We start from the raw sequence: 25,227 nt of genomic DNA, 5'->3' as shown, positions 1-25,227 counted from the left end.
TTTTTTAATAGCAGTGCGCCCGAGAGCACAATTGCTTACAGGGGACACCTGAATAGCGGTGGAGGTATGCCAACAGAGATAAAAATGTAGGCGCATAAATAAATATAACGTGGGAAGTCTGTTTGTCTGTTCCACTTTATTTGTCACGCACATATGCGTGTCAGCCAAAACTGGTGTACGAATCCTTTTGACTGAGCCAGGCTGAGTGTTAGTGTGACACAGAGATTAACCTATGATTCACCATTTTCATCTGCCTTGTTTATAACATTTGTGATGGGGAAATTCATGCATGGTGTTTTTAATTGGTTGTTTCATATTTTTTTTGCGCACTCACAAAGATGAGAACTCCATCTTCCCGTTCCCCACAATGCTGTGTTGTAAAGATCACAAAGATGTAAAATGAGACTTTAGGCAATTATGAGAAATTCAAACACCTTCTGAATGTCAGCAGTATCCTAACATAACAAGGGACAGGTACTGTGTGTCCTCTTAGGCAGGCAGTACTTTGATATGTTAATCTTCTTTACTCAGATGAGATTGTTCACAGATTTAAGAAAATGTAAACTGTGGTTGTGCGACGTTTAGTAAAAGTAATTGTTTAGCAGTGCATGCATTAATGCTCTAAACACTGCTGAGACATACAGACTGGCTTTTTGCTGCTTTTCCCAGTTCAATTAAGGTTGTTGATTATGCATTAAATTGTGTGAATTCACAGTGTGCGCAGAAATGTTCCTGTTAAGCTCCTTTTTTCATTATTATGATTTTTTTTTTTTTTTTCTGGTGCTGAGCATCTTTAATCCTCTTCGTCCCACTGGTGCCTAAAGGACACATTAGTCTTTTTAGGCAACAGAACATTGACTAATTATGTCATGTCCTTTGCTTTGGCATAGAAGAGCTCAACTATGCATTCACATTGCTGCCTGTATTGGTTTGAAGCACAGCAAAGCCAACCACTGAATGCCCAATTAATTTCCTTTCCAATTTCAATCAAAGTGCCCTAATATGAATCAATAATATAATACATCCAGATGCAGCGGATCTAAGAAAGCATCCGGTGGCTTTGTCACTAATCCTGCAATGAGTTTGCACAAAATAACTTTGTCTTGTATGATGTAGGAGCCAAATTATTATTTCCTTACTGCAGTTGTGCTTGATGCTCCTGGAGCTAATTCATCATTGGACGATGCTAGAAGGCATACACGTCCCTGCGAAGGCTTATGAGCTTGTGCTTGCCTTCATGCTATGCGGGGCGAAACTGTAGGATTGTTGCCTAGCAACAACACAACTAATTTTGTATGCTGGTATTGCTTTGTCGGAAGATCAGAGTGTTTTTTTTTTTTTAATCTGTTGATCATCTCAGTACCCTTTTAAATGCACAACAAAAATAGTGAACCGTTTCATGTTGAATTAACAAAGTCATGAATTTGATAAAAATCTCTTACAAATAGAAATGTTGTCACAAACTACATGTTTGCATGGATTTAAAAGCAAATAATGTGATGTGATAAAAATCAGTTCAAGACTCAGTTACCATCACAACCACCACCTTTTTCATAAACATTTGTATGTTTTTTTTACTGTCGTAACAATAATATATTTGTAGTGAATATGTCAGTTGGTTTGTGCTGTGGAATCTGGGACTAGTTTTTGAGTTACTAGTCTCCTTGGTCAATGGCTCAATTGCATCTCTGAACCTACAACCACTCAGGGGTGGAACTCACTGAGCTCGTCCATCACATTTCTCCATATATATAGTGTTATGAATAATAATTTATAGGTTGTTGTTTTTTTTCAAATGTTTGCAAACGTTAGGGAATGAGAGTCTGAAAATGTCTGGCAGTGATTTAATAAAAACAGTTCAAATTAATGGGAAATAATCCTCCCTTTCTGTAGACTACATTCAGAATAGTATTAATCTGGTGGTCATATTTATTACAGCTTGTCATATTTCCTGATACATTCATAAATTTCTTCTGATTATTCATTCATGTAATTAATCACAACATAGTCATTAGATCATGTGGTTGCACACTTCCTCTTTAAACCAATAGCAACAATTGGCAATGTGAGGAAGTCATCCTTGGGGGACCTGGCAACAGCCAAATTCAATTTTGCCAGATAGGTACAGTTGCTAGGTAACATTGCAAACGGACTCCGTGTGTCATGGAAAACTAACAAGTCAGTCGGAGTTCTTTGATGAAGTGCATTTTCAAAGTGCACTGCACTGAGATCATCACATATGTTGAAATGTTTAAAACAGTGGCACTGCATTAATGTTGTTGATGCTGCTGTTTTGTGATGTTTTTTTTTTTTTTCTTTTGCAGACTGGCAGAAAAGAGAAAGGAGATCCACTGAACTCAGCTATTGACAAGATGACCAAGAAGACCAGAGACTTACGTCGGCAGGTTTGTGTTATTTTCTTGTCACTTCAATTTTATTTTTTAATGTATTTTTCCAAAGGACAATGTTGAATTAAGATGGAGCAAATGTCAAAATTAAAAAAATATATATCATCATCGTCCTACAAACTGTTGCTGTTTCAGGCTGTAAAATAATTTAAAAAATAATCCATCTTTGTCATCTTCCATCCATCCATCCATTATCTATACCGCTTATCCTCACAAGGGTCGCGGGGCATGCTGGAGCCTATCGCAGCTGTCTTCGGGCAGTAGGCGGGGGACACCCTGAATTGGTTGCCAGTCAATCGCAGGGCACACAGAGACAAACATCCATACTCACAATCACACCTAGGGGCAATTTAGAGTGTTCAATTAACCTGCTATTCATGTTTTTGGAATGTGGGAGGAAACCGGAGTACCCGGAGAAAACCCACGCAGACACGGGAGGAACATGCAAAATCCACACAGGGAGTCCGGAGCCGGGATCGAACCCACGACCTCTGAACTGTGAGGCGGACGTGCTAACCAGTCAAACACCGTGCCGCCCAATTTTGAAAATAATAAAATAAAATTCTTTACTATTGCTAACACGAAAAAAAAAATCAATTTCTTTAGGACATCCTTAAAATACATTTTAAATGTTGAACAGTGTAATGTCAGAAAATGAGCAGTCAAACTGCATGACTCCGCTGTTCATACAGTAACAGCTCACTTCCTTAACTTTCTTATGAGCTGTATAGGTGAGGCAATGCAACTTCTGAAAAATATTGACGGCCTGGAAGCACTTACCTCAGGTTAAAACATTCCAACATGTCAATAAATCATTGCTTTTGTAAAGTTTAAATGGGCAACATGTCTTTGCCAATGTTCTGCGTGTTTGACTCTGCAATTTCCTTTCACAGGACCCCTTTTGTTTTCCTATGCAAAACAATGTCAAGAGTGATTCTGCTCATGTTGTCTTTTTCATAGCGGGGATTAAAATGGCTAGTCGCTTTGTGAAAAATGTTGCTAGAGGGGTTACAAAAGTCAATAAATATAGCAACCGAATTCCAAAGTTCAAAAAACTGACTATGCCTTTGTAAATCTCCTCTCTGCACTCTAAACGCTCAGACCAGACCTATAACCTTTAGACAGTGTTCAAGTCACAGTTTAATATTTTCAATGGCCATAAAACAGACAAACAGAAGTTAACCATTGCTATTAGAAAGGCACATGAAAACAAAACATTAAAACTCGCCATCTTTTCTGTACTGTGACATTAGCCGGGTTTACATGGAGACTTTTTTTGGTCATTCTGCTTGAAAATCTCCGGATCGGAATCTGCCATTTACATGCTCCACTACGTTAATCAGATCACCCGTGTTACAGCTGCGTGGGTAACGGAGATCGATGTAAACATCACGTGATTTATCATGGTGGAGTGCATTCGTCTGTTTAGCACAGTAGTTGCATTAGTTTTCACACTTTTACTGAAGCAACATCTTGATGAAAGCAAGTTCCTAGTACTTGAAAAAAAGTCATCCCTTTGCACTCAATCTCGGTCTCGACCAACAGTAAAGATTGCGTTGCAGTGTTTACTGATCTTTAGGATAGGATCATGCAGTCAACCTTAGTGCAGCAAGTTGCTAAGCCAATCCGGTCCCTCGCACAGCTCTGATACTACTTCTCAATATTGGCAGAAGGACTTTGTTTGTACCATTTGTACAAGGACATTGAAAAAAAAGGAACACTATTGCGTTCAACAGGCAGAGGAAAGTGGGATAGTGACTCACTGCCATTTCTTAAGAATTAAAGTAGTACTGAAAAAAAAAAGATTGAGGAGCATTGGCTTGTATTTTCTAATAAAACATTTGAGTTTGAACATTTAAAATAACCCATGGAAGGGAGTTGTATTTATTATGTCTTCTTTTTAATTGTGATAAGATAAAAAAGAGGCGGCACGGTGATCGACTGGTTAGCACGTCCACCTCATAGTTCAGAGGTCGTGGGTTCAATCCCGGCCACGGCCTCCCTGTGTGGAGTTTGCATGTTCTCCTCGTGCCTGCGTGGGTTTTCTCCGGGTACTCCGGTTTCCTCCCACATTCCAAAAAACATGCTTGGTAGGACACTCTAAATTGCCCCTAGGTGTGATTGTGAGTGTGTTTGTTTGTCTCTGTGTGCCCTGCGATTGGCTGGTAACCAATTCAGGGCGTCACCCGCCTACTGCCCGAAAACTGCTGGGATAGGCTCCAGCACTCCCCGCGACCCTTGTGAGGATAAGCGGTATAGATAATGGATGGATGGATGGAAGATGACAAAGAGCATTGCATGCATGTCTTCTCTGTAAAATCCAATATCTGTCTGAGATTGCAAAGAAAAAGTGTAGTGCACGTTCAAAATGTTGCTATATTTCAGATTTTTAAACCCTCCCAAGAAATGTTTTACAAGAATCAGGAAATTGAAGACAAACGTGAAAATGACAAAAGGAAAGGAAGGCAGGGTAAGACAGTCTTTCCGACTGTAAAAGGCTCCACAGTAGCTATAATGGAGAAATCGAAATTCATTGCACACCTTTTCTTTTTAGAAACTGTATTCAAAAATGCTTCTTTCAGAAAAGGTCGGCTCATATTTGAAGTGAACGTCAAGGGTCCTTGTCTTCACAGACATTTACAGTTTGCTCCTGAACCAAACTTTGGTGTCATGCTACATTCCCGATACTTGAACAGAAGAGTTGTGACCTTGTCCTTTGCAACTTTTGAAGACAAGGGAATTATTCCAGATGGGAAACTATAACTCCCTTCCTCCCAGGGGGGCATTTGATGAGGCTGTCTGACTAGCTGGCAGGCGGTACTCATTTTAAAGGGGATGTTCTATTGACTCCAGAGTTGGCTTGACAGAATGGGTGCAAAGCACCTATATAGGCATTACAAAGAGCTTTGATATTATAATACCCCACATCAGGTGTCATTTTGCCTCATCGAAGCACAGGGCCTTCCATTGGGGACGAGCACACCTGCTTTAATGGGCATTTCAAGTGTATCTGCCTCTTGTGTTAAAAAGCGGGATCAATTAATGAGCAGACAAGCACACATGACAGTCTGTGTTCAGTAAATTAAAGCACGTTGGAGCAAACACGCCGTATGACACCAGCAATGTGCAACATTGTTTTCTCTGATGTTCTGCAGTGAATACAAAAGAATACTAAGCGTTTCGTTACCCACTGTACACTCTGCCCATGTCAACCTTGTACGCTCCATTGCCAAATACATGTCTTCGGAGTAAAACATATCTTAATACATTCCTAACATGGCAGCAAGGTCGAATCCTGGCAATCAGTCCAGAGTGTACCTCTCACCCAAAGTCAGCTTGGATCATATGCTCCTGCTCACCTGCCACCCTAATAAGAACAAACTACAAAAAAAAATGTTTTTTTTTTATTTTATTTTTTTTACATTGGACCAAATTGTGTAACTGTGTTATTGTGGTCTAATTGAACACTTCAGTTCATATCCGTGGGATAATTAAAATGGCTACAGAAGGGTGTAGGCATTGTCAGATAGCTAATTCCAACTATAGTGGTAGATATTATACAGTGAGGAAGGTGACGCCCAAATGCCAATTTAGTCTCAAAGGGCTTCACATATGCACCAGATCATACACAGAAATCTGGGGCAAAGTGAGAAATCTTGAGAAGGGATCACAGATGGGGGAATTCCCCTTCCAGGATGATCAGGATGCAATGGATGCAGAGTGGGCAACATTGAACACACATTATAGTACTATACAGTGTGGACCAGCAAATCAGTGCTGCTGTAAAGTTGAGATTCTTAGACAACTGGCTATCGTAAAGCCCCTCCTTTCCCATCAGCACTTTAGAAACACTCATCCATGCCTTTGTTACATCTCGGCTAGATTACTGCAATGCACTTTATTTGGGAGTCAGCCAGTCCTCCCTCAAACGTCTCCAGTTGGTCCAAATGCTGCTGCCCGCCTACTAACTGGAGCTCGGAAGATCGAGCACATAACACCAATTCCGGCCTCCCTTCACTGGCTCCCAGTGCATTTCAGGGTTCAATTTAAGATTCTCCTATTCGTCTTTAAATCATTAAATCGCCTCGCCCCGTCGTACCTCTCTGAGCTCCTCCACTCCTACGCACCTTCCCGCAGCCTCAGGTCTGCGAACCAGGCGCTCCTTGAGGTGCCGAGAACCAAGCTGAGCCTCAGAGGGGATCGAGCCTTTTCTGTTGCTGGTCCTTCCCTCTGGAACGACCTCCCACTGGTTGTTAGGCAAGCCCTCTCTCTGTCCATTTTTAAAACCCGGTTGAAGACACATTTCTTTTCTCTGGCATTTGATCAGACCTGAAATGTTCTGCTCTTTTTCGGTGTCAATTGTATATGGGGTTTTATTTTAATTTTTAGCTTTATTTATTTATATTTTTTATTTATATTTTATATGATTGATATCTATATTTATCAATACATGTATCACAACCTTTTGTTGTGTTTTTTTATTTATTGTATTGTTTGTAAAGTGCTTTGTTACAGCTCTAGCTGTTATGGAATGCGCTATATAAATAAAATTGTATTGTATTGTATTGTACTATACAGTGTTTGTTAAAGTGATGTGAAAGTTAATCAAATGAAGTGCTGCAGGAAGATGACATCGGTGAAGTGAGCAGGAGATCAATGGTCAATGTAGAAATCTCCATAGCAGCGCCTCCGAGGATGTGGTCAACCTCCAATCTTGTAGCAGTCAGTTGCTGTTGGATCGAAACAGCAACCTCCAATTTGGTCGTCATCACCTAATTCCCAAGCCTGGGAAAAGGGGGCAGAAAAAGAATGGAAGCGGCACTAAAGAGGCCAAAACAAACAGTTCAACTAAATGCAGAATCATACAAATAAGTCTTAAGTCGTGTTTTAAACATTTCTACTGAGGTAGTGCCTCTAATATCCGTGGGTAGGGCATTCCAAAGTATCGGTGCCCGAGTAGGAAACGCTCTAGAGCCTGCAAACTTATATTTTGTCTCTCGGGATCACTAAAAGGCCGTCATTTTGTGACCAAAGGTTTCGGATCTGAACAAATGGTATCACTAAGTCAACGAGATAGGAAGGTGCTAAACCGTGCAATATATTGTAGGCAAAACCTTGAAATTGCATCTCAAATGGACTGGGAGCCAATGCAAATTAGTTAATATCGGAATAATATTATCAAACTTTCTCGTCCTTGTCAAGAGTCTTGCTGCGGCATTTTGGACTAACTGCAGACTTTTAATACTAGACATGGGAATACCAGAGAGCAAAACGTTAGAATAATTGAGGCGAGACGTAACAAACACATGGATTAAACTTTCTGCATAACTATTCGACAGAATTGGATGAATTTTAGCAATATTACGGAGATGGAAAAATTTGGTTCTAGTAATATTCTTAGTGTGCATTTGAAAAGATAGCATTGGGTCGAATATAACACCAATATTTTTTTGTTGAATCACTTTGGGTAATAGTACATTTATCGAGCCTAAGAGTGGTGTTTTTAAATAGGTGCCGATGACGAGCAGGGCCAATAATCAACATCTCGGTTTTATCGGAGTTAAAGAGCAACAAATTGAGAGACATCCATTGTTTGATCTCGGCAAGGCACGCCTCTAAATTACAACAATTAGCCGGGTTTGTCATCTCGAGCGGCATATATAATTGGGTATAATATAATCGCTGCACGATATCCAATGTCTGTCCGTTTGTTCAGTGTTTGTGTGTGTGCTACCCGGGTAGAATGTATGTGTGTATTGTATGAATGTATGGCTGCTCAGTTCAATCTTATCTGGTCCAGGTGCGAATCTCCAGGTAATGAAGATTGTTGATGATCCTTAACCCTTCCTCGCCTCAGACAGAGACCCTGGGTGTGATCAACGCTGTTTACAGGATGTAGATCCAGCATTAAAAAACAAAAAAAACAATCTGCATAGCAGGAATTCAAATTAAGAGTCAATGAATTATTGTACAGTATTATATTTTATTTCTCCTGTAACTAAGTGTAACTTCTAATACTGGTTACAAAATTAATGACAACCTATTCAGATATCATTATGCAATTAACAGTATTAATAAAACTGTTACACAACATACAGAATATATTCAATCAACAATCATTTTACAATTCACATGGCATTGAAGCGATTTGCATTTACCTCAAAATGAATGTACAATATCTACGTCTATAACGAAATGTAGGAAAATGTTTACAAAACACAAATTCAACGTACATATTTAACTCCACATATTTAATTGTCCGCCATTAGACACGACATCCAGGAATGACGCATTTAAAATAAACAGCTCTCATAAGGAAAATAGATGCTTTCCAAAACTCAAAAGTCAATATACTTAACACATGTCTACGCTTACATATCTTACTCCGATTAGTTTTAGACGACAATTAAAAACAACTAAAGACTTTACAATCATAACCGTACAGAAAAATGTCCATTCGACGATCACTAGCATTAGCAACATAGCATGCTAAAAGATAGACTCAATCATAAAACAAATAAAACCAATCCACCCGTCAGAGCAATCTAGAACTCCCCATCAACGGCTTCACAGTGTATGGACTCAAAAAACAAAATATGACAGTATACTTGACAAAAATATCCTCAGCTTCTCATAAGACTTATTGTACTTTGGTCCGAACAGGCGTTTTTTCTGCTGTGTAACAATCCCAGCATGCAAGGCTCATATCGCCGTATTGGCCGCATAACAAAGACATAAAGTGCCATCTAGTGGCTACTTTCAAGTACGACAGTCATCTTAAAACAGTTCTCATTAAACTCAAGGAGAAAATATTAAGCATAAGGCAAAATTAACAATCAATACTAAATAGACTTAACTGTACTTTTTATAGGGGTTACATCATATCTACGTATAATGTCACCAAGCGGCAGCATGTAGATGCTAAACAATAGGGGTCCTAATACGGATCCCTGCAGGACTCCACATGTAACTTTACAAAACTCAGAAGTCGCATATCCATGAATTACACGGTGCGTCCTTTCTGAGGGGTAAGAATTAAACCGAGAAAGTGCTGAGCCTGAGATACCAACACATCCTTCAAGGCGTTCTAATAATATGTTATGATTGACGGTGTCAAAAGCAGCACTAGCTCAAGTAAGAATAGTATTGATGAAGTGTCTGAGCCCATAGCTAGGAGAAGATCATTGGTCACTTTAACAAGAGAGTGTTGGACTTTAAATCCTGACTGAAGAATTGCAAATCGATTTTTAGCGGCCATATAGTCATTAAGCTGTTGCGCTACAACTTTTTAGAGAATTTTCACAATAAACGGGATATTTGAAGCCGGCCTATAATTACTGAGGTTCTCCGGATCAAGGTTTGGCCACTTAAGCACAAGAACATAACCAACAATATCACATACCTGTCAAACCCGGGTGTAGTGAATCTTACAAAAGTTGTAATTTGCCAGGACATATCTGTATATAATCTTACACATTACACATAGTTTTCTAATCGCTAGTCACGTGATCAGAAATCAGCTTTAAAGAAAAAAAATAAATAAACATGATGTTGCGGATATTTGTGACAGCTTATGTATGATGTGTGGGTGTGTTATACACATGCGTGAGGAGGAGCGCGGAAGATACCTTGTCTCCTTCTGACGTCAATGACGCACGATGGCCGTGATCCCGGAGGCCACTCCAGCCTTGGAGAAAGCGCTCTCCCGCGTCTCCCGACTATGGTTAGGTGACAAAAACAGGAACAGATAACACTGATAAAATTGACATTGGCCGTACAGATTTGCAATGTATGGCATACATGTTTGAAAAGGTGTTTCCACCCGTACAAATTACACCGAAAGCGTACAACTGGACAGGCATGATACCGCACAATCACAGAAAAAAAGGACATCTTCCCTGTACTAATAATAAAGATTAGCTCAGTATTTCATCACACCATTCTTGAAGTTATATAAAATAAAGTATTGGGGCACCAGAAAAGAATGTTGACATTTATTTAAATATGTTGTTAAAGATTTTAGACTTTATGATGCTAATTTTCAAGGCTAGCATTCTTATGTTGGCATCCTGGCTGTACTTTAGCACATCCAGTGTGTTGGCTTCTTGGAGGACAAAAAAGAAGTGACATTAAATGGAAAATTAAGTGAACGAGTCTTTACAATACTTGTACACTTGTTAATTGAATCAATTGAATTGCATTTTATGCTTTGCATTCATAAGATTGTGTCTTTGCCTCCAGTCAAGCAACATGGTAATGCAAATCTGACTAACAGTCATTGGATTTGGGTTTAAAAATTGTGTTTCGTGTGGAATTTGCATGTTATCCATGTGGGTTTCCTCCGGGTGCTTCTGCTTCCCCCCCCATCCCAAAAACATGGTTATTAGGTAAATTGAAAATAGGTGTGAGTGTGAAATGATTGTTTGTCCACACGCCCCTGTTCATTGAATAGCGACCAGTGCGGGGTGTACGCCAGTGGCCTTTGCCCAAAGTCAGCTGTATTGGGCTCCAACTCACCCAGTTTGATAAATGTTTTATTGTATGTTATACATTTATGATTACATTAATGATTACTTAATCATTCAAACTTACATTTTTAAATGTGATCATTATTGTGATGAGATAAACCCTCTTTGAATGTTCTGAGCTTCAATTTGAGTGCCAGTGTTCCATTGAGGAAAATAATGCTGCCCAGAGGACGATGTACTGTAGGTTCAATTTCCCATGGCTGAGGTTATGTGTTGTTCTTAAGCCTGAAAACTGAATCAACAATGACATTTTTGGTTGTAGGACACTGCGTTTTTTGCCTCATTTGCTTTATGAAATCATTCAACGCAATGATCACTCAGTCAATGTAATTCTCGCTAAATATACTCAAATAGTATGCCAATCCCAAGTTTCCATATTATGTTTGTATACACTGAAGTGTTTGAAGCTTGCATTTACAGTAAACACTTGAAGTTCACGCTTTGGAAGTATTACATTCCTACACCTAAATACTGAAACTTGATGTGCTGGAATATTTTAAGCTGTCAGGCCTGGTGAGAGATTTGCAGTCAGGAAGAGTTGATGACTTAGCTCTAACTGCTGTTGGCTGTGTAGCAAAATATATGCACTAATATAAGTACATTTTTAAGCTCAAACGTTGGTTTTGAGTTCCAAACTGCAACTGCAGTCATAAATGCAAGAGCACAGGATGGCAAGTTATTTTTACCAGGGTGGGACAAGAGCATGCAATGTCTCTGGCCACAAGTACGGACAAGGATGCATTTGTATCATGGAAAAGACTAAGCGTTCAAAATGGCTTTCTGTTTGAATTGGTATGCATCTAGTAACCAAGCTGAATAAGTTGTTTGAAATGAGCCATGTGTTTTAGCTCTTATCATTCAGTGTATAATGAATGCATCTGTCAAGTCATCTCTGTGGGCCCTATTTGACTGATGGCTAATTCAAGGATTCCCCATGGCACAACAGCCTCACATGTTGTTTGGCTCCCGTTTTCTTGCTCTCCTCAATGGGATGTTGAAATCATTTCCATTTTTGCCATTAGTTTGTTGATTGGTACATCTGTTCCTAATTGTTATGGAGTTAAGGCAGAACAGCTGCCACAGTCCACAAATTCAAGATTTAGAAGGAAAAAATGTTTATGTTTAGTCTCCAGAAGTTTTGCGAGTTTGCTATTGAGTTTCACAGGATTGCATTTAAGATCTTGAAAAATGTTGTAGTATTGCTGTCGTAAGTATTAAAAGCCATGTTTTGACCATTCCTTTAAACAATTCAATATGGCTCCCTGGGGTCTGAAAAATGTGTCTGACATTTTGTCCAAATAATCTAAAAAGGCAACACATTTCAAATCCTACTGTTTTTAGCCTTGCTAAACTCATCCTGTTTTGAGGGGACAATTCTGTCTCATGTAAATGAGCCACTGCACTAAATGCTGAGTCCAGTTTTCATCGCGATGATGACCAAGGTTGGCGCTTGGGTTTGCTACGAGGTAACTACAAACAACTACTACTACCAGACCAGAGTGTAAAGCAAAAAGCAAGCCCCCAAAAGACAGTGAAATCTAATGTGTTGTGTTTTAACATGTGGAAGCAGCCACTTCATCAACAAACTATGCATGTGGCACCTGCAGCAGAAAAATACCCAAACACAAACAGCCCACTCGCCCACGTAGACTGTTCAATCATATTGTTTTACATAGTGCATTATACCTCCTTCCATTTGACAATTATTTTGGAAAGGTTTTTATCAAGTCTAGTAGACGTTCGAATTGCTGCAATCCATTCTTTTAAATATAGTCTATACACCTTCCTTTGTTGTGTAAAGTGATCCGACGTGTTACGCCAAGGTAACACAGCCTCTGTTTTCTTTACCGTTGATGATCAATTACTTAGCCGTAGTGCTTTTCGTCTCTTCTCTTCTTTCATGTCATACTCGCTGATAGATATCTTCTGTGAGAGTTATTACTTGATTTTTGATTTGCTCAGGCTGTTTCCTCTCAGCCGTGACTCCAGCCCTTCATGCTGTGATTGCTTTTGACATTTTAATAAGAACTGTTCCAGTGCTGACCCCAAGGTATCAAACACGATGTGTTCTGAATCACAAAAACAGTCAACATAAACCAAAGTGCAACTGTAAACAGTCAGAAACCCTGATATCCGTGTTCTCTTACAAAGCATTGCCAAGATTCATGTTTTTACCTTCCTGAAGATGGTATTGAATTGAAAGGAGCACCCGATTTCTCCCAATCAGTTAACAAAGAAAGTTTAATAATCAAGGCATTGTGCACAACTAATGAAAGAAAAGTAGAGTGCATTAAAGTGTATAAATACGAATCATGATGATGATGATGACAATAATGATGATTTGAATATTTATTAAGTAAAAGTAATGTTTTACATTGTAAATGTTATTTAGTATTCCATTGAGTTTCCTATAAAAAAAAGTCTGCTACCTTATGTTGCATTTTGTATAAAAAAACTCTCCTCAAATGGTAAGAGTTTTTTTTTTTAAAATATAACGCTTTTGTCTCCTTAAGCGCTCACTACAGCTAAATGACCCCTTCATGAGGAAAACTCTTATGTCCATAAACTCCAAAATATTGAGGTGATCGGTTTCATATTTTCAGATATTTATTATGTGGAGATGAGTAGAGCTGTGCATGTCAATCTTGGTGATGATTGTTAACAGTTTTCTGACAGTTCTGTTCCCACCTCCTCATCAGGACCCCGAGCTCACGTTCTGATTATTTCCTCTTTCTCTTGCTGCCAATGTTCTGCCACGGTGTTCTTGGCACAAATCCAGCATTTATACTTGGCCATATGTGGCAAGGACAGCTCCAGGATTTTTTCCTCTTGCAGGCCTCAAGTGGTACTTGACAGTTACATAGGGGGGCCAGAGAAAATAATATCCAAATACTGTATCTTTTAGAATATCAAATAAAATGATGGAGGGTCTTAACTAGGGCTACACAGATTTCCGATGGGGCTACAGGCCCCCTACTCCCCAGTGCAGCGCCATCCCTGATGTGTGGCTTTTTGGAACCAGGGATAAATCAGGGGCAAAATGTAGCAAAATGTGCATTCATGCCGTGGTTCATCAGGGTTCGTTCAAGATCACAAACGTTCACCAAACATTCTCCAGATGTTCGGCAACAGTTTTAGTGTTTTTCTCTTGTCGCAAAGAAATTTTGAACATGTTAACAATTTCCGACCTTGAACGAACGCTGGCGAGAACGCAAAATTTGCTAGCTTCACAAACACTCACAAACACCCCCCCCCACGAGTGGGACAAGGGCTTTAGCTTTGTGTTGTTTCATGATAACTGCAGCATACGCAAGAAAGAGGGAGAGCACGTCAGATTTAGAAATAAGAGGACGAGGTGTCTCCAGTACATAACATTCCCAAGATGTAATTCTCAAAGATTTACATTACCCACCAAGCTTTGTGTTTATTTGAATCTGTCAAAATCACATATTTCAGTCCATGTCATAGCACAGCAGTTCATGCAAAATAACTAAACTCAATCATCCACACTTACCAAACAAGTGAGGATGCATATAGTTGCTAGCCAGTCAGCGGCTAGCTCGTTAACGGCTAATTTTAGCATCGTCCCGACCACCTAAATTGAATTTTCTCTTCAGTCTTGTGCCTCTTGAAGGTTGTTTTTCGGTCATTTTGGTGGAATTCCAAATTTCACAACCATTGTGTTACTAGTGTAGTTGATAGAATGAATTTATGTTCCTCATATTGTTCCACTACTAATTACAAATTAAAGATTTGTTGCTGTTGATGTTGCTTCAAGGTATTCTTGAATATGCTGTAAATCTGGAATTGTTGTGAACTATAACTTAGAAATAATAAATATATGATGTCTATTGCCCAAAATAATTCCTATGTCAGGCATGTAATGTCAGAATTAGTCACAGCTAAAAATGTTCTATGCGCCACATTTACTGCAGTGATAGTACTGGCAAGCTAATAACATGATAGAAAGAAAGGGCGGATAATGCACATATTCCACCCAAAGTCCCAGAATAACAACGCCCCACCTTTGCCTTCTTCAAAAATGATGTAGAGATGGTGCAGCAAATGTGAGATTTATATCTACCCACATTCCACATCCCCACCGCCAGATGACTGGATAGCAATGATGCACAACCGCAGTGATGCGGTGAAACATACGCAACATTCACCATTCCAATGAGCCAAGGAATATAAACCATGATGTTCTGTACCTGGCATTGCGGATCTTTAAATCACTGATCCGGGATTACACTGTTCTTGATAAAGTGGTGCTTAGATAGTACATTACATTGGCTTCAGGTTGTTTACAGCTTGAGCAGCCATGTCATGTCCACTAGAGTAACCTTAATCTAGTCTCACCAAAGGTCCTAATGATGGATTATAGTGTTTTAAAGGAGACCGTCTACTTTATTTTTTCCCCTCTGTGGAGTAAAAAAAAGTTTGTAATTTTTACAGGTGGCTTGCAAGTATATTTATTCAATTATCTTATGACCGTAATCTGTTTACTCTACCGCAGCTCTCTCTTCTTCTTCTTTTCTCAATTAACAGTATTTGCCATAATGATTATTACACTGTATCATACTAATGTGGTAAGCACCAGTAATGTAGTTGTTTGTGGTTTAAATCATGTAGTCAATGTCATTTCGTGGAGCACAGACTTCTGCCAAGATAAAACTAAGACATATGAAATAGTGTAGTTTATGTTTGCCCTTCTGTTTGTTAGTTAACTGACTACTCCCTGGTCGATGGAGGATGCTGAACAGGCGGGAAGTGGACAGTTCCATTAATGCCATAGTTATTCAAATGGTGAAAAGAATTGTAGGTATATGCCTTTTGTACTATGTCAAAATGACAGTTGTGAAAAAAGTCATTATATCACTAAATACTTTTATGTGACACTTTCCATGGTGTTCAAGTATTATGTGAAATTACAGATTCATCATCCACTAATTATGCACTGTATGTGTGAGGAAAGCGCTTGTTTTTCCGCTTCCCCTCTCTTGTGTGTCTTAGTAGGGGTCTTACATGAGTAACCCCATCCCTCTATAAGATAAAGCACCTGTCTGTCATGCTTTCTGTACTGTTCCCTCCAGCATCTCATCAGACATCCCAGTGAGTACCACAGGGGTCCATTTACTTTCTCATGAAACAACTGGTCCCTTGCCACTACAAAATGATTCCATAAACAAAGATAAAAGTTGCAGTGTCTTGCCCTCGTAAAAAGGCCTTATGGGAAAAATTACGCCTTGTAAGCAATCTGCACTATGTCCAAATAAGAGTTACTTTCCCCTTTTTCATTCTCTCTCTCTCTCTCTCTCTCTCTCTCTCTCTCTCTCTCTCTCTCTCTCTCTCTCTCTCTCTCTCTCTCTCTCTCTCTCTCTCTCTCTCTCTCTCTCTCTCTCTCTCTCTCTCTCTCATTCCAGTAGAAAGATAATGAATGAATATTGTAGTCTGTTTGACCCCCTCCCCTCACCCCATCTGTATTCTATTTCCAGTTGAGAAAGGCAGTGATGGACCACATCTCAGACTCATTCCTGGAGACCAACGTCCCTCTGTTGGTGCTCATCGAAGCGGCCAAGAGTGGAAATGAGAAGGAGGTCAAGGAGTATGCCCAGGTGTTCCGTGAACATGCCAACAAGCTTGTGGAGGTCAGTCATAAATTATACATGTTCATACATTCTCTCCCCTTCACACACAAACACACACACACACACACATTCTTATTCACCAGGAGATATTGCATGTGCAAATATAGAATCAAGCAGGTCAGGGCATTTGGGATACAATTACGATTTTAACCGACAAAAGGCAATTCAAACCAGACCCATTGAAAAAGAACTGGAAGAAACCGAAGAAAGTAGCCATCCTGACATGTATTAAGTGATGCATGGAGAGGCTGCTGCCAATTTGGATAACATTGCATAGCTTCCATCCCCAGAATAAAGCTACTGCTTTCACATAAGACTGTAGTTATGAAACAACAGCAAATGTGAGCTTGTATAGTGTTCATGTCATGTACACATCGTAGTTGGGTAACTGCATACATCACGCTGGCCTACACTTTTTTCCATTGGTCCTTCTGTCATGGATATGACTTAGTCATGGTAACCATGCAGCATGTGACAGTAACTGATTATTTTGAGCAGCAGGAAGTAAATTATATATGCATTTGAGCTCACCACTAATGTGACGGTCATGTTGACCAATGAACAAAGTCAAATGAAATAGAATGAACATTTTTTGTGACAGTGCCATATAAGCTCCCCTACTGGAAATTAATGTGGCATACTTGGTAACTCTTGGCACTTTGTGTGAATATAAGCAAACTGATCTGCAATACTTGGATCTAGTACTCGCCTATACTCTGCTGAATGAAGACATTTGAGGCCCACTTTTAAAGTAAACTTGACCGATGCTAAAAAGAACCGACGTATGCTGGTGTTTGTCTGTCTTGATGATTTCGTTTTAACTCTCAACGAGAGTTACACCCCATTTGCGTATGACCCTCTTCCTGCAATACTAGTAATTGAACTATAATTTATGGTTAAATGCAGGGATGTATGTTATGGAGAGTTGAATGTTCCTGTTCAAGAAACGTCAAGTACATTTTGATTGTGCCGCATCCCCTTCATGTTTTTATCTTTTTTTGTTTATATGAATGTGAAAGTGAAAATTGAGCTCCAGAAAGGTCTTCAAAAGGTTTTCAAAAGGCTTAAATGTAAGTACCCTGTGATACATTCCTCTGCCCTTGAGTGGGAGTTCCCTTTTGTTCTCATGGCCCATTCAAAGTAACCTTTTGCTTAACATACTGTCACTTAAGACGACACCGCTGCTTCCTTTGACTTGTGCTGAGAGTGATTTGAGTGACCTTTTGGTCCACCCCGACTGTTTGCTGATGAGCTAGGATACCTGACTGATGTCGCCCTTAAAGTCTGTCCTTTATGCCCGAACTTCAAGCTTAGTTCAACCAAGGACGCCAGGGGCAATGAAATCTACTTTTTTGTTGCATTCTTCAACTCTCATGTTTGGTGGTGATGTCTTTTTTTAAAAATGAAAAGCACTTTGCATCAGGTATTCTGCTGTCATTTGTATGCTAAAGAGACATTTTATGTGCAATAGCTTATTTTAAGCATGTGTCCTCACAGTGTGCTGGCAGATGAGAAGCATTTTACTCTGACTGCATATAGACTGTCTGTCTATATGTTTCACCCTAAAAACAGTTGGGTTAAAAATAACACAATTCGGGGTCAAAAATGGACCAATCCACTACTTGGGTCAATTTGACCCAACTTTCAGGGTAGTTTATGCTGAAAACAACCCAAAGAATGGGTAGTGTTGTACAAAACAACCCCTTAAATTGGACTGTTTTGTACAAAACAACGCAAGAAAGTGGGTGAAATTGACCCCAATTAGTGGATCGGTCCATTTTTGACCCAAAATTGCGTTATTTTTAACCCAACTGTTTTTAGAGTGTTACTTTAATCCATTCATCATGAGCTACTAAATATACACTGCAGATCGGGAAAAAAACACTTTCTGGCAGTACAGTTTGCAAAATGTTAAATTAAAACAGGGCAAATGAATATTAGCTATGTTCCCATATATAAATGTATTTGTTAGACATTTTTTTATTTTTAGACAGGATCATTCTTTATACCGACCATAACAACAATTAACAAGAAAACCTATACACTTATGTTACATTGGTAGCTGAGGTCATTTGTACCATCAAATGCAGATAAAACAGGACGTGCAGTGCCTTGAACATGTATTCATCCCCTTGAACATATTCACATTTTGCCACCTGAAAACCACAAACTCATTTTGTTTGAGATTTTGTTATCCACCAACACGAGTAGTTCGTAGTTGAAAACGGTGTGGAATTCATGTTGTTTTAAAAAAAAATGTAAGCAAAGAAAAATGTGAAAAATGGGTGTGTGTTTGTATTCAGCCCCCTTGCTCAATACTTTGTTGACAAACCTTTTACTGCAATTACCGCTGCAAGTTTTTGGGTGGTAAGTCTCTACCAGCTTTGCACATCTACACGCTGAAGATTTTGCCGGTTCCTATTTGCAAAAGACTGGATGAAGAGAAACTGTGAACAGCAATTTTCTTGTCACAGGTCCTCAATGATATTTACGTCTGGACTTTGACCGGATCATCCAAACACAATAATATTATTTGATCTAAAGCATTCCACTGTCTTAATTTTAGGGCCATTGTCTGGAAGAATGATCTCCTTCCCATTCTCAAGTCTATGCAGCTTCCATCAGGTTTTCTTCCAGGGCTAACTCTGACCAGCTTCCCTGTCCCAAATGAAGAAAAGCATTGCCACGTCATGGAGTTTCCACCACATTTTACAGTGGGGATGGTGTGTTCAGGATGATGAGCAGTGTTAGTTTTGTGAAACACGTAGAACTTTGCACTTACTCCCAATTATTCAATGCTATCATGTGACCAACGCACCTTCTCTCTGATTATGGTGTCCACTACATTCAAAATGATACTTCTTATGTCTTCCAAGAAAGCCTTTCTTCTTGCCACTCTTCCATAAAGGCTAGATTTGAGGATTATGGTTTGGTTTCAATTGTCCTGTGGACAAATCCTTCCACTTGAACTGTGGAATACTGTAGCTCCTCCTGGGTGACCATGGACCTCTTGGCTTCTTCTCCGACTTGTGCTCTCCTCGCTCTGTCATTTAGTTGGAAGACCATGTCTTGGTAGGATTTCAGTTTTGCCATTTTTATTCTTTGTTTTCATTTTTGGATGAATGATTGAACATTTCTCCTTCAGTTGTTCAAAGATTTAGCTATTTTTTATAACCAAACTAGCCCTGCTTTAAACTTCTCCAAAACCTTATCCCTGACCCGTCTGGTGAGTTCCATGGTTTCATGATGCTGTTGTTCACTGGAGTTCTCGAACAAACCACTTAGGCCTTCACAGAACAAGTGTATTTGTACTGCGAGTAAATTACACACTAACTACACACTGACTCTTTTTACCAATTAGGTGACTTCAGAAGGCAGTTGTTACACTGAATCCAATTCAGTGTTTTGCAACACAGAGTACTGAGTTTTGAGATCTACACAATAACAAGTCTTAAAATTATCATTTTGAATCAATTTAGCTATGCTAAGGGTCACATTTTTTTTGTTCGATAGATTTCATTCCATTAAAGAAAAAGCAGACATGTTTACATGAAAATGGAAATTTTGAATGAAAAGAAGCAGAGAGAAGATCAAATATGATACTTTTCTGGCCTATTTTAACAGGAAATATTTACATTATCACATTTAACTAACCCAAACACAATTATGATTTTTACACCCACCCAGGGTAAAAGATAGTCTGAAAATGTCTGGTACTAATTAATTAAAGGTTTGAGGGGAAAAAAGCAACGTTTTTAACGTGGATTTTAAAGCATTTTCACTCGGGGCTGACTTCACTTCTGTTGGCCTCTCATTCCATTTGTGTGCAGCATAACGGCAAAATGCCGCTTCACCATGTTTACTTTGAACTTTGAGCTCCAATAATTGACCCAAGTATTCAGATCTCAGAGCCCTAGATGGTTTATATTCAATAAGCATTTCTTTAATGTATTCAGGACCCAAACCATTCAGTGATTTATAGACCAGACCAGTAAGGTGTCCAGTAATGTGGTAACACTGATACAATGACAAATGTCCAAATGATGTAGAGAGTCAGGCAGGCAATATAAAGTGTGCAGTAAGGGTCACATACTTAATAGACGGGAGCCCCTAACTGTTCACCTGTGGCTGAACAATAGCTAATATCTATGAACTGAGACAATTACAGTTACCATCTGCTATCCTGAGGGGATAAAGAGAGTCATCCATTTCAGGAGAGACACTTAATTGTTTTAGGTGGAGTCTGTGATTAATTAAAATATGATGTCTATTAGAGTAGAGGCCAATATTTGAGGAAATACGATACAGCACAGGCCTAATTAAAATGTTGGCGTTGTAGTTAAGTTGCAAGTGATTTCATGTATTTTTTTCATGAAGTGGATTCATAGTTTTGGTTAATATTCCAATATGTTAAGCAACATCATTGTCATGTGTGAATATGCAAAGTTCTCTTACAATCCAAGGAACATATATTTTTGAATCCACATATGTACAGAGAGGAATATATTAATATATGGGTAGTTAATTTGCTTCCTCATATCATTGACTATGGCCCTGGATTTCATCAATTAATTCACCAATAAATAACACAAATTGAGGCATTATTTGCGATGGGATGCAATGTGAATGTTTTTGATGCCGGAAGGTTGAGTCATTTTAAAATTAGTGTTTTCGGATTATACCACATGCCGAGACTTTTAATGCTTCTCTATCTTCATTCTTTACTGAAGTAAAAGTGGCCTGGTTTACAAAAAGCTTGACTTCCCTTTCATAACATTACAGGATACATTATATTTTCTCCTCAAGTCCCTTGACCATTGGAACACAAGTATGTGCACACAGATGACAAATTATTCTGCTCAAGCATGGAGTTATTTTGAGATATCAAACTTGCTTTGATTCTAGGAGTAGAGAGCAATTATCTAAATAAATCATTAACTCTTGTACTTGTGATCTATATTTATAAAAACTGATTAAAATGATTCACACTCACTCTGTACTCATGGTAAAGGTGTCATTAACTCTCAGCATTTTTTAATTTTCTTTCTACATGCCACAGTGCATTTTGATTGTGGTAGGTAGACATGTTTGTCTTTTTTTCAGTCTTATATAACACCCACAATCACGTCAGTATATACTTTGCATCCTCATAACATTTTAGTAATGCTGCATGCCCAGCTTTCCATCAGTACATTAGTACACTCCTCACTGATATGTTCTTATTATTAATTTAAGCACAAGATTAATATCCAATCTTTTAAAAAGTTGCCACGGTTCCTTTTTATTGCCACTGCAGGGAAAATGTGCATGTGCCAGGAATTCCTGGACATAAAAAGGACGTTACGCTCCATCATTTTCTAACATCAGAATAAAAGTTTCCCCTGACCTTGACTCCATCTTAGTCTTTCTTGTGAATTGCTGTGCTGCTGCAAAACTCCCTACTCATGTACTGTACTACATGTACTGACCATTCTCCAGTCACAGGTAAAATAGCGTGATGAGTAAGTCCTAATACTACCTCCTAATTCTAGTCTAAGGGCCCTATTTTGGTAGAATGGCGCCCGTGCGCTGGGCACAGAAATGGGTATAACTTCATTTTCGTGTCAGCAAAAGTATAGTCTAGTATGTGTGGGGGTCGTGTTGCGAATGTCTGGGCGTGCCAGCGCATGAAGCAGCCTCGCCCCTGACACACCTGATAATTTGGTGAAAGAAAGTACAGTAGTCTGCGCTCGTCGTAAAAATGGTTGCATAGTCATTTTTGCGCCAGGGCAATGGTCTAATTTTGCACTATAAAAACAGTTGGGTTAAAAATAACATGGACCAATCCACTACTTGGGTCAATTTGACTCAATTTTCGTTTTGCAGAAAACACCCCAAAAAATGGTTGGTTTTGTGCAAAACAACGCAAGAAGGTGGGTCAAATTGACCCAAGTAGTGGATCGCTCAATTCTGGACCCAACATGTTGTTATATTTAACCCCTTAATTTTTAGAGTGTGTGTTTGTGAATTTGGTAGATGCTCAACACCTCACTGGCCATTACTTCCGTTCCTACCGGCACGTCTTACAATTTGTATACTAAATTTTGGATTGGATAGAAGGTGGTCTATTTTGCTGCACAGGTGGTGCTCTATTGCTCTGCGGATGTGCATGGTGGGCGTCATGGTATTTCATTGATAAATATGACACCAGCGAGGGACAATCCCTCTGAATCACTGTAGAATCCAATTAATTTAATAAATTATAATAATTATAATTGGGAGTGTATTTGCGGGGGGGCGCACATATGGATGCACAATCAGGAGTTGCAAGGTGGTCTCTAATTGCACATCTCACACACAGTCGACTACATCATCCGAAAGGGGAGATATTCAAGTTTACGTGCTAATGTCATACACAAACTCCAGCGAGTCTAATTTCTGATTTATTTATTTCTCTTTCTTTGAGGTTTCAAAATAGATGAGTAACTATGAGAAGCACATTGCTTTGTTGTCACGGTTGTTTTAAATATTGAGCATTATGTGTGGCCTTGGCCCTACCCTATGTGGTTCTCTAGGAAATATTTTTTTGAGCGCCCTCTTTAATTTGCAATTTACATACGCTTACATTTTTTTTTTTTAACTGTATTAACTGTAATGGTACATTTTGAAATAGCCTATATATGGGAGTGCACATAATTATTCAAGCATCTGATTTAAATATTACATAGGTTGTCTTTTGTGCCTATATATTTCCCCAAACATATTACTATGTGTGATTGAGATTAATTAATTAATTTGTAGGCTGCCCCTTCATAAATTTAGTCCATTACCCTGCATTAATTTACGGGTGGATCTGCCACATCAAAAATGGAGGTTGTGCTGATGTAGTGCAGCAACAAGTCATCCACTCAAAATGGCATCTGTGTGTATGTCAATGACAACACATTCAGAGTTGTTTTGCAATGATTTTTTTTTTTTCCGGTTTTAGTCTCGGCATTGTCTAGCACTTTTGCCTCAGAGTTATGAGGCTCAATTTTCGAATCTCTGTATGGGGTTTGGATTCTCTCGGGTGACATAAATATGAATTCAATGTAGTAGCTAATAATACCCTGTATGACCTTCAGATGCAGGATTAATCGAACAAAGGGTCTGACCGGCAATCTTTTATAAATAAACTAAAACCGAATCTTTTGCTGTGGCCTTTTGAAGTTGTGTCAATAAATAATAATGAAGAAATTGCATTGATTTAAAACATATTGCAAATATAGCACTGAAGAAATAAACACACACTGTTTACAGACCAGATACATAAATTCTGACTTTTATCCTGATTGCGAACACTGACTCCTCAGTATATTTCCCTTTTGGTGCCTTTGTAATATATCTGAGTCAGTGCACGTGCCTCCGGTGTATTTGGTCATCATCCCATTTTCCGAAGAATAACAGCTGTGCTCCAGGATGCAATCAACCAATCTTTTAACCTCAAGCTGACATTTATATTCTTTTTGTTACATCTCGACTGTCTCTAACCGTAAAAGAGGGAGGAACAAAAAGAAATTATTTTGCCACTAAGGATGTGCTCATAAAATACAGCCCCGCCCTCCAAAAGTCAATCCTCCATTATCCTCACAGAACGCAATGATTGGTGGCAGTGTTTGTGACACATCAGACCAAACAATTGTCAAGCAATTTATAGTTAGTTCTGAGACAAAGGCAGTGACAGAATTCCCCAACAAGCTCTGTTCTGTAAAACTGATACACAAGTGGTAGTAGAATTCCAGAAATGGCCCAATCCCCCCGCTCCCCCCTCAGATATGCCGCCACGTTCATTACGCAAGAAAAGAGTTGTTAAATGAGAGTAAAAGGGGAGCATTTGACGGATCCCTGTTATGCCATACTTCAAACTAGTAGGATCTAACACAATATACAGTGACTCGGAAATCCTTGACTATCTCATGAGTCCATGGGGGCTTAGTCATTTCACTTGAGATTCCCCATAATGTCTCTTTCATCTCTGATTCATGTATCATCTCATTTTTCCTAACGTGAACAATACAGTGACACAGCATCCATGTGTCACTTTTTCCGCCGTCATATCAAAACCATAGAAGGTCTTGTTTTATTTGATGTACAATCATTAATGTTAGGTTTGTAGTCTTAGAACACAATTTATGAAACATACTAAGGAAACAATTTTACTATGACATTGATCCCCTACAAATGCAGTACCATGACACAGTGGGTACGTAAATTAAAATTAAATTAAATATATAATTTTGTAAAAGAACTGCTAAATACTTTTGCAAATTAATAATGTTGTTACATTGGGCTGTTGTCTATTAAATTTGCCAAGCACTGTACTTAAGCATTCCATTTGTTCTTCATTATGGTTCCCTGACGCGCAGGCTTTATGTGTATCTGCTCTTCATACTGAAAGGCTGAGGAAAACTTTAGAGCTCCTAAAATTGTTTTGAAAACAGAAAGTATGTTGGCCTTGCCACAAAAACATACAAAGAAACAAACACTTACATAGATAATTAAATGTTCAGCATAACAGATAAGGTCATTGTAAATAGCAAGGTTTTCCGAACAAAATGAGAGCAGTCTTTTAAAAGAAATCGAAAGTATTTCTCCATTCAGATTCTTCCCTTTTTTCCGCTTATA

At 38.9% G+C, this 25,227-nt stretch overlaps 1 protein-coding gene across 2 annotated transcripts in view; it reads left to right on the top strand.

Annotated features, from left to right (window-relative positions):
* ctnna2 (catenin (cadherin-associated protein), alpha 2) overlaps positions 1-25,227 on the top strand; it is a 246,859-nt gene that overhangs the window by 148,076 nt on the left and 73,556 nt on the right. For both annotated transcript variants that reach the window (XM_086034022.1, XM_086034023.1), the window contains 2 exons: positions 2,325-2,405; positions 16,432-16,584. In XM_086034022.1, the coding sequence (XP_085890148.1) occupies positions 2,325-2,405; positions 16,432-16,584 (234 nt within the window). The remainder of the gene's footprint in view (positions 1-2,324; positions 2,406-16,431; positions 16,585-25,227) is intronic.

This window comes from Filicampus tigris, chromosome 6, assembly GCF_054856515.1.
Source record: "Filicampus tigris isolate MCC_2025a chromosome 6, RoL_Ftig_1.0, whole genome shotgun sequence".
NCBI classification, from domain to species: Eukaryota; Metazoa; Chordata; class Actinopteri; order Syngnathiformes; family Syngnathidae; genus Filicampus; species Filicampus tigris.
Note: the sequence above shows the minus strand (reverse complement) of the source record. Positions and strands in the feature narration are given on the sequence as shown.